The 14,645-nt window shown below is 45.3% G+C and overlaps 1 protein-coding gene across 1 annotated transcript in view; it reads right to left on the minus strand.

The window, feature by feature from the left end:
- Positions 1-11,782, minus strand: part of Ppt1 (palmitoyl-protein thioesterase 1) — a 39,792-nt gene extending 28,010 nt beyond the window's left edge. Inside the window, exon 1 of the mRNA XM_004665293.3 lies at positions 11,659-11,782. Within this exon, the coding sequence (XP_004665350.1) occupies positions 11,659-11,782 (124 nt within the window). The remainder of the gene's footprint in view (positions 1-11,658) is intronic.
- Positions 11,783-14,645: the final 2,863 nt, after the last annotated feature.

Raw genomic sequence — 14,645 nt, forward strand, 5'->3', positions numbered from 1 at the left:
TTACTCTTACAGATAAATGAATAAAATGGAAAAATACAAAAACATTTCTCCACAGAAAATACGCAATGGCAAACAAGTAACATTGGTCATTAAGAAAACACAAGTTGGGCTGGAGAGATGGCTTAGCAGTTAAGCGCTCGCCTATGAAGCCTATGGACCCCGGTTCGAGGCTCGGTTCCCCAGGTCCCACGTTAGCCAGATGCACAAGGGGGCGCACGCACGCATCTGGAGTTCGTTTGCAGTGGCTGGAAGCCCTGGCGTGCCCATTCTCTCTCTCTCCCTCTATCTGTCTTTCTCTCTGTGTCTGTCGCTCTCAAATAAATAAATAAAAAGTGAACAAAAAAAAAAATTTTTAAAAAAAAGAAAACACAAGTTGGGGGTGAGGGAGGGGCTGGAGAGATGGCTCAGTGGTTAAGGCACTTGTCTGCAAGCCAAAGGACCCAAATTCAATTCCCCAGTACCTACATAAAGGCAGATGCATAGGTGGTGCATGCATCTGGAGTTTGTTTGCAGTGGTTAGAGGCCCTGGTGTGCCCATTCTCTTTCTAACTTTCTCTCATGAAAGGAAGGAAGGAAGGAAGGAAGGAAGGAAGGAAGGAGGGAGGGAGGGAGGGAGGGAGGGAGGGAGGGAGGGAGGGAGGGAGGGAGGGAGGGAGGGAGGGAGGGAGGGGGGAGGGGGGAGAGGAGGGGAGGGGAGGGGAGGGGAGGGGAAGGAGGGGAGGGAGGGAAAGAAAGAAAGAAAGAAAGAAAGAAAGAAAGAAAGAAAGAAAGAAAGAAAGAAAGAAAGAAAGAAAGAAAGAAAGAAAGAAAGAAAGGAAAAAGGAAAAGGAAAAAGGAAAGGGAAAGGGAAAGGGAAAGGGAAAGGGAAAGGGAAAGGAAAAGGAAAAGGAAAAGGAAAGGAAAGGAAAGGAAAGGAAAGGGAAGGAAGGAAGGAAGGACAGGAGAGATGGCTTAGTGATTAAGGAACTTGACTAGGAAGCCTAAGGACCCAAGTTTGATTCCTCAGTAGCCACATAATCCAGATGCACAAGGTGGCACATGCATCTAGAGTTCTTTGCAGTAGGTAGAGGCCCTGATGCATCCATTCTATCTCTTTTTCTCTCTCTAACAAATAAATAAATATTTTTTTTTAAAGAGAGAAAGAAAATACAAGTTGGAGTCAAATGTGATGACACACACCTTTAAGAACAGCACTCAGGAGGCAGAAGTAGGAGGATTGCTGAGAGTTCGAGGCCACCCTGAGACCACATAGTGAATTCCAAATCAGCCTGAGCTAGAGCAAGACCCCACCCCAAAAAGGGGGACTGGAGAGATGGCTTAGTGGTTAAGACATCTGTCTGCAAAGCCAAAGAATCACAGTTCGAGTCTCCTCGTAAGCCAGATGCACAGAGGATGCATGCATCTGGAGTTCCTTTGCAGGGGCTGGAGGCTCTGATGAGCCCATTCTCTCTGTTTCTCTTCTCTTCTCTCTCTCTGTTTACAAATAAATAAATAAATAAAAATATTTTAGAAAAAAGAAGCCAGGGAGGTCCCTGATACCCCCAAAACATTATAGGCCATTGCCAAGGCCCTTGGTTTCCCGCCAGGAATAGATGGTAAGACCCTGTTGCTGAAGACTCCACATACTTGGGCTTCAAGGACACTGAGAAATCCTGCTGGAACTGAGCTGAAAACCTCCACGTAGACCATCTGACAGAAAGCTGGAAAAAGCCATGCTGCATGCAGTTCCATGGGAGAAAGAGAAATTACCAGTGAAGATACTCAGCAGTGGACACTGCAAATCTTAAATTTTGCCAGCCAGGCCAAATGAGCTAACAGGTGCAATAATGGCACGTCTGTCATGGTGAAAACCAACTGCCCTCCAATTGGACTGTCTGAAAACAAAACAGGGGTAGTTATGAGCCCTAGGGGTATAATGTCTGCTGCTGTCTGGCTAAATATATAAACTATGTCTATCAAACTGCCCAGTAAGCACTTCTCTTAATGTTCATACCCATATATTAATGCTACTCTCACTTTGGGTAGAGAACCTTCTCTTTTCAGATGGCAGTGACCTTGGGATGACTTAGAAGGCATCATGGTGCTGGAAAGAAGTGATAGAAGTGCTCAGCACTGCAATATCTCTATCACACCTTCCAAGGCTCAGGGTCTATTGAGGAAGAGGTGGTGGAAAGAATCTAAGAGTCAAAGGAAGGGTAGAACTCCCCCAGACATAAAATGGCCTGGATATCCAGGACCTCCCAGAACCTGACACTACCTACAGAAGACCATCATAATAGGAGGAAAAGATCATGACATCAAAATAAAAGAGACTGATTGAGAGGGGGAGGGGATATGATGGAGAATGGAGTTTCAAAGGGGAAAGTGGGGGAGGGAGGACATTACCATGGGATATTGCACAAAGGTGAGACAAGCATAAGGTCACACATGCCCACTAGGTGACACAAGTGTCTGGAGTTCGACTGCAGTGGCTTAGGCCTTGGTGCCCTAATCCCTACACACACACACACACACACACACACACACACACACACATTTCTCTCTGTCTCTCTCTAAAAAGAAAAAAGGAAAAAAGAGCCAGGCATGGTGACACACACCTAATCCCAGTATTTGGGAGGCAGAGGTAGGGGGATCGCCGTGAGTTCAAGGCCACTCTGAGGTTACATAGTGAATTCCAGATCAGCCTGGGCTAGAGTGAAACTCTACCTCAAAAAAACAAAATAAATAAATAAAAATCTTCTGGTTTTGGGAAGATAAGTGTTGGCAAGGAACTGGAGAAATAGAAACGGTTGTATTCAGGGGAGGGGATATGATGGAGAATGGAGTTTCAAAGGGGAAAGTGAGGGGAGGGAGGGAATTACCATGGGATATTGTTTACAATTATAGAAGTTGTCAATAAAAAAAAAGTAGGATTGGTGAGAGATGGGTATAGTGGCATATGCCTATCATTGCAGCATTAGAAGGCTGAGGCAAGAGAGATCCAGGTAAACCCTGTGCTACACAGTGAGATCCTCTCTCCAAAAAACTAGCAAATTAAATAAATGGTCTCCCATGCACTACTGAGGGAGCTAGCCAGGTGTCCTGTAAATTAATTAAATAAAATGATGGGCAATCACTTCTCAGCCTTTAGGTTTAAAAAAAAAAAAGAAAAGAAACCTTTGTATTCAGCTGGTGATAATGTAACAATGATATCACTGTGAAGAAGTATATCAGTTCCTCAAAAAGATAAACATATAATTACTCAAGAAGTCTGCTCCTAGGCTAGGCATATACCCAAAAGATGAAAACATACATCCAGAGAAAAAGTTGCCTACTTAGACAGGCATGGTAGCACATGCCTTTAATCCCAGCAGTCAGGAGGCAGAGGTAGGAGGATCCCTAAGAGTTTGAGGGTAGCCTGGGACTACAGTGAGTTCCAGGTCACCCTGAGCTACAGTCAGACCCTACCTCAAAAATACCAAAAAAATTAAAAAATTAAAACTTGCCTATAAACTGGGCATGATGGTGCATGCCTTTAATCCCACCCCTTGGGAGGCAAAGGTAGAAAGATAGCCTTGAGTTCAAGGCCAGCCTGAGACTACATCATGAATTACAGGTCAGCCTGAGCTATAGCAAGACCCTACCTCCAAAAGCAAAAAAAAAAAACAAAAAAAAAAACTTGCCTATAAACCTCTAATCCCAGCAGAGGCTGAAGCAGGATGATTGCAATGAGTTCAAGGCCAGTATGGGATACATCGTGAGTTCCAGGTAAGTCTGGTGAGAGTGAAATCTTTGTCTCAAACTCTCTCTCTCTCATACAAATGTTTATGCTTTTACCGGATGTACCCGGAATAGGTAACACTAAAGATAGGCCAGAGGTGACAAGTAGGTGGAGGAGGGGATGAAACAATTACTTAACAGGCTTAACAGTTGTGTCTTGGGTGGCACACACCTTTAATCCCAGCACTCAGGAGGCTGAGGTAGGAGGATTGTCTTGAGTTCAAGGCCACCCTGAGACTACACAGTGAATTCCAGGTCAGCCTGGGCTAGAGCAAGACCCTACCTTAAAAACCAAATAAATAAATGTGATAGAGAGGTGTGTGTGTGTGTGTGTGTGTGTGTGTGTGTGTGAGAGAGAGAGAGAGAGAGAGAGAGAGAGAGAGAGAAAGAGAGAGAGAAAATGGGCACACTAGGGCCTCTGGCCACTGCAACTGACCTCTAGACACATGTGCAACCATGTGCATCTAGCTTATGTGGGTCCTGGGGAATCAAACCTGGGTCCTTGGGCTTTTCAGGCAAATACCTTAAACTGCTAAACCATCTCTCCAGCCTGGCACATGCCTTTAATCCCAGCACTTGGAAGGCAGAAGTAGGAGGATTGCCATGAGTTCAAGGCCAGCCTGACACTGCAAAATGAGTTCCAGATCAGCCTGGGTTAGAACGAGCCCCTACATCAAAAAGCAAATAATAATAATAATAATAATAATATTTTAAATGTTTAGGGCTAGAAAGATGGCTTAGAGGTTAAGGCACTTACCTGCAAAGCCAACGGACCCAGATTCAGTTCCCCAGTACCCATGTTAAGCCAGATGCACAAGATGGCACATGCATCTAGAGTTCTTTTGCAGCAGCTGAAGGCCATGGTTTGCCCATTCTCTATCTGCCTCTCAAATATATCTATTTATATGTAATATAATAATACATATAATAACATATATGTATATATACACACATATATACATATTATTATATTACATATAAATAGATATATTTATTTATTCTCAGCCTTTAGGTTTAAAAAAAAAACCTTTGTATTCAGCTGGTGATGATGTAACAATGATATCACTGTGAAGAAGTATATCAGTTCCTCAAAAAGATAAACATATAATTACTCAAGAAGTCTGCTCCTAGGCTAGGCATATACCCAAGAGAAATGAAAACATACATCCAGAGAAAAAGTATACATACATATACACACACACACACATATATTTAACCAGGTGTAATGGCACACACCTTTAATCCAGGCACTTAGGAGGCAAAGGTAGGAGGACCACTGTGAGTCTGAGCCCAGTTTGGGACTACAGAGTAAGTTCCAGGTCAGCTTGGGCTAGAGCAAGACTGTACCTCAAAAAAAAAAAAAAAAAAAAAAAAAAACCAGGCGTGGTGGCACATGCTTTTAATCTCAGCTCTCAGAAGGCAGAGGTAGGAGATCGCAGTGATTTTGAAGCCACCCTGAGACTCCATAGTGAATTCCAGGTCAGCCTGGGCTAGAGTGAGACCCTACCTTGAAAAACCAAAAATATATATATATATATTTTTTTTTATGTACTTATGAGAGAGGAGGGAGGAAGAGAGGGAGAGTGCATATGGGTGCATCAAGGGCTCCTACAGCTACAAAGAGACTCCACAAGTATGCACCACTTTGTGTACCTTGCTTTATGTGGGTTGCTGGGGACCTGAACTCTGGGCTGGCAGACTTTGCAAGCAAGCACCTCTAACTCCTAAGCCATCTCCCCAGTCCCATAAGAATACTTTTTACTTAGCTCCTGTTTATTAAGTACCAACAAGCTTCAGAAGCCTGTAGAAACATGGGCATGGCAGCCAACACTTGCAATCCTAGCATTCGGGTGGCTGAGGCAGAACTGTGGTGAGTTCAAGGTCAGCCTGGACTACAGAGTGAGAACCTATCTCAAAAAAAAAGAAAAAAAAGCCCACAGGATATAATTGGAATACCAGATTTATGGAAAGGATGCACATCCTTCACCCTTACCATAGGGGCCTTTTGGGGTGCAGAGACAATGATTTCTCTTCAAAGCCAGGGCCAGGGTAAAGCACAAGAAGCATCTACAGCACAGGATGTGAGGTGGTCTCACTCTAGGGTTCACCCGAAGTGTTGGCGTGGACTCACATAGATTTTTTTTTAATTTTTGTTTATTTTTATTTATTTGAGAGCGACAGGCAGAGAGAGAAAGAGGCAAAGAGACAGAGAGAATGGGCACGCCAAGGCCTCCAGCCACTGCAAACAAACTCCAGACGCGTGCACCCTCTTGTGCATCTGGCTAACGTGGGTCCTGGGGAATCGAGCCTTGAACCAGTGTCCTTAGACTTCGCAAGCAAGCGCTTAGTCGCTAAGCCATCTCTCCAGGCCCCCTCACACAGATTTGAGAGTGAGTGCCCCCTTCCCTCATTCCCGTCTCGGGTTTGTTTGTTTTCCTGCCAGGGAACCAGAACTAAGAACGGGAAGCAAAGTGACCACTGTGTGGAGGACTGGACTGAGGTCATTTCCTATTTTGCACTTTAATCATCCCATGTTCCACCTGAGAGGAAGTTTAGAGGAGGAATTCCCCTGGCCTACAGAATCTTCTATTACCCTCCTAACAACATTCACATGTGCAGAGACTAAAGGGCCAAAAATAAAAAGCAAAGTTCACAGGCTGGGGAGATGACTCCACAGTTAAAGGCACTTATTTGCCAGCTGGGTTCAATTCCCCAGCACCCATGAAAAGCCAGACTTGCATATCCATTTGGAGTTCATTTGCAATAGCAAGAGTTCTTAATGCACCCATACTCACATACTCTCTCAGGTGTGTGTGTGTATATATTTTTTTTTCTAATTTTTATTTTTATTTATTTGACAGAGAGAGAGAGAATGGGCGTACCAAGGCTTCCATCCATTGCAAACAAACTCCAGACGCCTGTGCCCCCGTGTGCATCTGGCTAATGTGGGTTTTTTTGAGGCAGAGTCTCATTCTAGCTCAGGCTGACGTGGAATTCACTATGTAGTCTCAGGGTGGCCTCGAACTCAAGGCGATCCTCTTAGTGCTGGGATTAAAGGTGTGTGCCACCACACCCAGTTTGTAATTCCTTTTTTTTAAATATTTAATTTAATTTATTTATTTGAGAAAAAGAGAGAAAAAAAGCAGATAGAGAGAGAATGGATGCGGCACCACCTCTAGTCTTGCAAATGAACTTCAGAGGCACGTGCCACCTTGTGCATCTGGTTCACATGGGTCCTGGGGAATTGAACCTGGGTTCTTTGGCTTTGCAGGCAAGCACTATCTCTCTAGCCTTTTTTTTTTTTTTTTTTTTTTTTTTTTAAGGTTTTTCTAGGTAGGGTTTTGGTCTACCCAAGCTGACCTGGAATTCACTATGTTCTCTCAGGGTGGCCTGGAACCCACAGCAATGCCTCTGCCTCTGGACTGCTGGGATTAAAGGCATGCACTACCAAGCCTGGCCCCTAAACTAATTCTTCAGTTTTATTTAAGCCATTCCAATAAAGCCCTGGTTCACAGCCTCTAACTATTTTTATCAGGATTGTCACCAATCTTCATATTGCTAAATCAAATAACCAGATCTCAGGCCTGGCAGTACTTGTCAACCTCATGTGATCCAGTGACTTATTACTTACTTTCTTTCTTCCTCTTCTACCTTCTCTCTCTTCCTTCTCCTCCTCCTTTCTTTTTTCCTTTTGAGATAGGACCTCATTCTGTAGCCAAAACTGGGCTGGAAATCTCTAGGTAGACTAGGGGGACCTTGAATGCAAAGCAATCCTCCTACTCAGCCTTCTGGGAAGTGAGACAAATGTGAGTCCCACCCTTGGCTTGTTTCTTTCCTCTAAAAACACTTTTATTTGTAATTTTTATATATTATTTATTTGCAAGCAGTGAGAGAATGGTGCCAGGTTCTCTTGCCATTGCAAACAAACTCCAGATGCATATGCCATTCTGTGCATCTGGCTTTATGTGAGTAGTGGGGAATCGAACCAGGCTGTCAGGCTTTCCTTGTGAGTGCCTTCAACAGCTGAGCCATCTCCCCAGCCCTCTGGAAACAGTTTTCTCTCTTGGCTTCCAGGCCACTGCACTCTCCTGACTTCCTTCCATCTTTCAGGGTGAGTGTCTCCTCACTGTCTCTCCCCTTGACTAACTCCTCCTGGTCATCTGCACCTTCACATGCCTTAGTACTTCTGGGCACACTCACTCTCTAGGTGATCAATGTCACCCAGGAGAAAGGCTTTCAATGCTACCCAGATACTAAAGGCACCCAGCTGAAATCCCCAGCAATGTTCCTCACCTAGTTCTATAACAGTTCATTTCCCAGTTGTGTAAAAAATCCAAAGCTAGGCATGACAGCATCTGTAATGTATGCCCATAATCCCAGCATTTCAGAGGCTGGGCCAGGATGACGCTGAATTTGAGGTAAGCCTGGACTGCATACTAAGACCAGGTCTTGACAAAAAAATAAATAAATAAAACATTAGTTGTCTTGGCAGAAACACATGCACTCATCTCTAACTCCTTGTCTTTCTTGCCATATCTAAGTCCCTGAGGTTCCACCTTCAAATATATCCAACGTCTGACCACTTCCCCCTACCTCTACAGGTCCTGTGCAGCTCCAAGCCTCAGAGTTATCACAGTACCTTCTCACCTTGTCCCCTACAACTGTCTATGACTCTATGCCCAACAGAATAACTAAAACAGAAATAGGGATACTCATGGGACAAGAAAAGACAGGTTCTTGTGCCCTTAATCCAAACAGCCTGTAACTCAGAGTTTCTCTCCTCCCTTTTTAGCCTATGGAAATGTGCCTGGCCTTTATCCCTTCTCCTTATCATAAAAGAAAAAGAAACAACCCACCAGGTTAAGCATAATGCCAGGTGTCTCCAAAGACAAGCAGGCTATTGATCTGTAGCTCACATAGGAAAACCCCCTTAAACCATAAGGAAGAAAAAGAAAAAAAATTTGTTTTTTTTTTTTTTTTTCAAGGTACAGTCTTACTCTATTCTCAGGCTGACTTGGAATTCACTATGTAGTCTCAGGGTGGCCTCAAATTCATGGTGATCCTCCTTCTGCCTTCAGCGTGCTGGGGTTAAAGGTGTACACCACCAGGCCTGGCAGATTTTTTTTTAAGCTATCCTCATAATTAATAAGCTCCAGAGCCCTCCAAGAACCCAATAAAATGCCCGTTCTTTTCTCTCAGCTAGCAGCATGAATTTCCTACACTCAGAAATGTCTCCTTTTTCTTTACCTTTTAAAAAAAAATTTTTAATATATTTTATTTATTTTTTTATTTGAGGGAGAGAGACAGAGAGATAATGGGCTGCCAGGGCCTTTAGCCACTGCAAACAAGCTTCAGATGCATGCACCCCCTTGTGCATCTGGCTTATGTGGGTCCTGGGGAATTGAACCTGGGTCCTTAACCCTCACAGGCAAACGCCTTAACTGCTAAGCCATTTCTCCAGTCCCCCCTTTTTTTAATTGATTTTTTTTAACTTTTTATTTTTCAAGGTAGGGTCTCATTCTAGTCCAGGCTGACCTGAAATTCACGATGGGGTCTCAGAGTGGCCTAGAAGTCAAGGCAATCCTCCTACCTCTGCCTTCTGAGTGCTGAGATTAAAGGCATGCATCACCATGCCAGGCCCTAAAAAATATTTTTATTGAACCAGGCATGGTGGCACATGCCTTTAATCCCAGCACTCTGAAGGCAGAGGCAAGAGAATTACTGTGAGTTCGAGGCCACCCTGAGACTCCATAGTGAATTCCAGGTTAGCCTGAGCTAGAGCAAGACCCTACCTCGAATGAAAAACAAAAAAATTATATGTATATTGGAGAGATGGCTTAGCAGTTTAGGTGCTTGCCTGCAAAGCCAAAGGACCCAGGTTCAATTCCCCAGGTCCTACATAAGCCACATGTACAAGGTGGGGCGTGTGTCTGGACTTCGTTTGCAGTGGCTGGAGCCATGGCATGCCCATTCTCTCTTTCCTTCTCTCTGCCTCTTTCTCTCTCTCTCAAATATTTAAAAATTATTTGTATTTATTTATTTGTGGGAAGAGTAGTATGTGTGCATGAGTGTACTGGGGTTTCTTGCACTGTAAATGGACTCAAGATGTGTGCACCATTTGTATGTCTGACTGTACATGGGTACTAGTGAATGTAACCCAGGCCAGCAGGCTTTGCAAGTAAGCACTTTTAACTGGTGAACCATCTCCCCAGCTACCCTTTTTAAAAAATTATTTATAAACCAGGCGTGGTGGCGCATGCCTTTAATCCTAGCACTCGGGAAGCAGAGGTAGGAGGATCGCCATGAGTTCGAGGCCACCCTGAGACTACATAGTGAATTCCAGGTCAGCCTGGACTAGAGTGAGACCCTACCTCGAAAAACCAAAATAAATAAAGATTTTTTTAACTTTTGTTTATTTTTATTTATTTATTTGAGACAGACAGAGATCGATAGAAAGAGGCAGAGGGAGAGGAGAGAGAGAAAGAATGGGCACATCAGGGCCTCCAGCCACTGCAAATAAACTCCAACTGCTTGCACCACCTTGTGCATCTGGCTTACTGGGTACTGGGGATTCGAGCCTTGAACCGGGGTCCTTAGGCTTCACAGGCAAGCGCTTAACTGCTAAACCATCTCTCCAACCCTCAGCTACTCTTTTTTCTTTCCAATGAAAACTGAGAGCTCATAATCATAATTTTATTTCTATAATCACTAGAACAAGATCTCACATGTCCATCCAGTATTACAACTAGACTGATCATTTATTTGGTTCTTGGTAAGGCTGTCGAGATATGTCTTATTATGTAACTCTTGCTAGCCTAGAACCAGGTGAGCCTCAAGCTTGCCAAGATCTTCTTGCCCCTGGCTCTGGAGCACTGGCATTACAGGCATAAGCCACCACACTGGATTTAGGATAATCCCCTTAAAATGCAAGCCAGATTGCTACTCATCTCAAAAAGTTTCTATCACCAGGCATGGTGTCGCATGCCTTTAATCCTAGCACTCAGGAGGCAGATTGTTACTCATCTCAAAAAGTTCCTATCACCAGGCATGGTGTCTGTCGCATGCCTTTAATCCCAGCACTCAGGAGGCAGAGATAGGAGGATCTGGATGAGTTTGAGGCCAGCCTGAGACTACATAGTGAATTCCAGATCAGCCTGGGATACTGCGAGACCCTATCTCAAAGAAAAAAAAAAATGCTATCTCCCCTGGTCAGTCTTTACACCAGTCTCAGCAAGTCCAACATCTGCCATTGTAACTTCAGGTTCATTCTTGAGAACACACAGGACATACTCCCGTTTGAGAGCCTTTGCATATTGCTGGGCTACCACACACCCAAATGGCATCTTACCTCATCTGCTTTCTTCAGGTGTCACTTTATCTTTGAAGCCTTTCCTGACCTTGCTCTCGAGAGGCACAAACTGCTACCTTCAGTTTCTACGTCTCCCCAGCTTTCCTTTTCTCCACTGCACTCATCCCCATGTGACACATTACGCTTCATTCATTTCTTTAGAGTTTGTCTCTCCCACTGGAAACTTCCAAAGGAGCCAAGAAGTGAAGCCTGTGCCACTCACGGCTGCTCACTAGGTATTAAGGTAGCAAGGAGCCGCAGGTGCCTAAGAACGTGTGAAGGGATGAGGGGACAAAGGATGAGCCGCCCAGCTGCGGGGACGAAGGGGGGGGGACCCCAAGGCCTGACCGAGTGTCAGAGGCTCCTTCTCCACGCCACAGGCACAGGGCCATAGTACATCCCGGACACAGCTCCCCGAAAGTCACCCCTTCCCCGTCTCCCGATGCAGGGCAGCTCCCAAGCGAGAGGGTGCAGTGGAGTCACCGTCTCCGCCCCGGCAGGGACGGGAAGCCATCCGGCAGCCCTCCCTCCCTCCTCCATCACGGACTCACCCATCCCATGCCAGATGACCAACGGCCGCGGCGCGGGCGGGTCGCGAAGCTCCAGCGCCGGGGCGGCGCAGGACCAGGGCACCAGAGCCGCGGCCAGCAGCCACAGGGAGCCGGGCGACGCCATCTTGGGCCGTCACATGACCGCGGGCGCCGCGCGCCGAGCCTAGACCCCGAGCCAGCCCGCGTCAGGCGCTCGGCGGTGCGCACGGCGGCCGGGCCGTCCCGCCGGCCGCCCGCCCTGGAGCGGCCCGGGGCCACGCCCCGCTAGGACCAGGAGGCGTCAAAACCCCGCACCCGCCCGGGCTCGGGCTCGCGGAGATGGCCCAGTGGTCAAAGGGGGCTTGCCGGTGCCAAGCCGGACAGCCCAGGGTCGATTCCTCAGTACCCACGTGGAGCCGGACGCAAAAAATCTCTCTCTCTCTCACACACAGAGAGATGGGGTAGGCAGTCAGGGTAACAGAACCCCACAAGTGAATTTTTTTTTTTTTGTTTTCTTTGGTTTTTCGAGGTAGGGTCTCACTCTAACTCAGGCTGACCTGGAATTCACTCCAGTCTCAGGGTGGCCTTGAACTTACAGTGATCCTCCTACCTCTGCCTCCCGAGTGCTGGGGTTAAAGGCGTGCGCCACCACGCTAAAAGCGAATTTTTTTTTTAATTCGTTGGGAAAAGAAAAAATCACTAAGCTTGCAGAAATGTAGATGTTACACCCTCCAGGAAAGATTTCTAGATTAAGCGTGTACCCTTCCTAGAGGACAGAACCTCTAATCTTTACCCAAGATTACTGGCAAAGCTATAAAATCTGGTCTTTCTCCATAGCAACCTGCCAACCTGGTCTTCCTCACATAGTGTGCTTATGAGAGGAAGAATATGGTGTCTTCTAGAAGTCAAGGCTTCCACATTAGCTGTAAGAGATTTGCAAACACACCTCCACTTGCTGTCCAAGTGCATTGTTTTTATTATTATTATTATTATTATTTCTTCTTACTCTATTTAATCCATTGTGCGTTCTGTGGCCAGATTCTCTCAGGCCAGTTTCATCATCTGTTACCTGTTCAAACGCTTTCTAAAATTCACTGATGTATAATGTGCATGCTACCTTTTTCTTTAAATATTATTTATTTCTTTGACAAAGATACACACAAAGACAGAAAGTGAGTATAGGCAAGCCAGGGTATCCTGACAGTGCAAATGAACTCCAAATACATGTGCCACATTGTGCATTGGGATTTACATGGTACTGGGGAATCGGTGTTTTTTTTAATATTTTTATTTTTATTTATTGCTTGAGAGACAGAGAATGGGTGTGCCAGGGCCTCCAGCCACTGCAAATGAACTCCAGACACATGTGCCACCTTGTGCATCTGACTTATGTGGGCCTTGGGGAAATCAAGCCTATGTCCTTTGGCTTTGCAGGCAAGTGCCTTAACTGCTAAGCCATCTCCCCAGTACCCCCCCCTTTTTTTCAAGGTAGAGGTCTCACTCTAGCCCAGGCTGACCTGGAATTCACTATGTAGTCTCAGGCTGGCCTGGAACTTGTGACAATCCTCTTATCTCTGCCTCCTGGGTGCTGGAGTTAAAGGTGTGCACCACTATGCCCAGCTGTGTTAGTTTTTGTTTTGTTTTGTTTTGTTTTTTAGAGAGCGTGCACATGAGATAGATAAAGAGAATTGGTGCTCCCAGGCCTCAGCCACTACAATCAAATTCTAGACACATGTGCCACCTTGCACTTGCCTCATCTTCGTGTGTCTGACTAACGGGGGATCTGGAGAGTAGAACATGGGTTCTTAGGCTTGGCAGGCAAGTGCCTTAACTTTTGAGCCATCTCTTGAGCCCTATTTTATGTTTTATTTTACTTTTAGAGAGAGAATTGGTACACCAGAGCCTCTAGCTACTGCAATCAAACTCCAGACGTGTGCACATGCATCACCTTGTATATCTGGCTTACGTGGGTTCTGGGGCATTGAACCTGGGTTTTTAGGCTTCACAAACCATCTCTCCAGCCTTTTTTTTTTACCATTTTGTATTTGTTTGTTTGTTTGTTTGTTTGTTTATTTATTACAGAGAAGGAGATGGAGAGAGAGGAAGAGAATGAATGCACCAGGGCCTCCAGTCACTATAAACAAACTCCAGATGTATCCACCATCATGTGCATCTGGCTTACATGGGTTCTGGGGAGTCAAACTTGGGACATTTTGAGGTAAGTTCCTTAATTGCTAAGCCATCACTCTAGCCCTTGTCTTTGTTTTTGCTTTTGCTTTTTTTATTTAAATATTTTATTTTTATTTGCTTATTTGAGAGAGGAAAAGAGTCTGAGAGAAAGAGAGAATGGGTGTTCCAGTGATTTCAGCCACTGCAAATGAACTCCAGAAGCATGTGCCACCTTATGCATCTGGCTTATGTGGGTACTGGGGAATCAAACCAAGGTCCTTTGGCTTTTTAGGCACAGCCATCTCTCCAGCCCTGGTTTTGGTTTTTCAAGGTAAGGTTTTGCTGTAGCCCAGGCTGATGTGGAATTCATTGTGTAGTCTCAGGGTGGCCTCAAACTCACAGCGATCCTCCTATCTCTGCCTATCAAGTGCTGGGTTTAAAAGCATGTGCCACCATGCCAGGCTTGGTTAGTTTTAATAAGCCTCTTCCTATTACAATGTTTTATTTTCCTTATTCACACACACACAAAAAAAACCCATTGGGCATGGTGGCATGGTGACCCATGCCTTTAATCCCAGCAGTTGGGGAGGCAGAGGCAGGAGGATTGCCATGAGTTCAAGCCCACCCTGAGACTACATACTGAATTCCAGGTCAGCCTGGGCTAGAGTAAGACCCTACCTTGAAAAACAACAACAAAAAAAAAAGTTATTTATTTGTGTGGGTGTAGGTATGTATGTGCAAGCTAGGGTCTCTTACCACTGCAAACCAATGCCTGTCTGGCTTTATGTGGGTGATTGTGAAACTGAACTCAATCAACAGAGTTTGCAAGCAAGTACCTT

This window comes from Jaculus jaculus, chromosome 5 (assembly GCF_020740685.1).
Source record: "Jaculus jaculus isolate mJacJac1 chromosome 5, mJacJac1.mat.Y.cur, whole genome shotgun sequence".
NCBI classification, from domain to species: Eukaryota; Metazoa; Chordata; class Mammalia; order Rodentia; family Dipodidae; genus Jaculus; species Jaculus jaculus.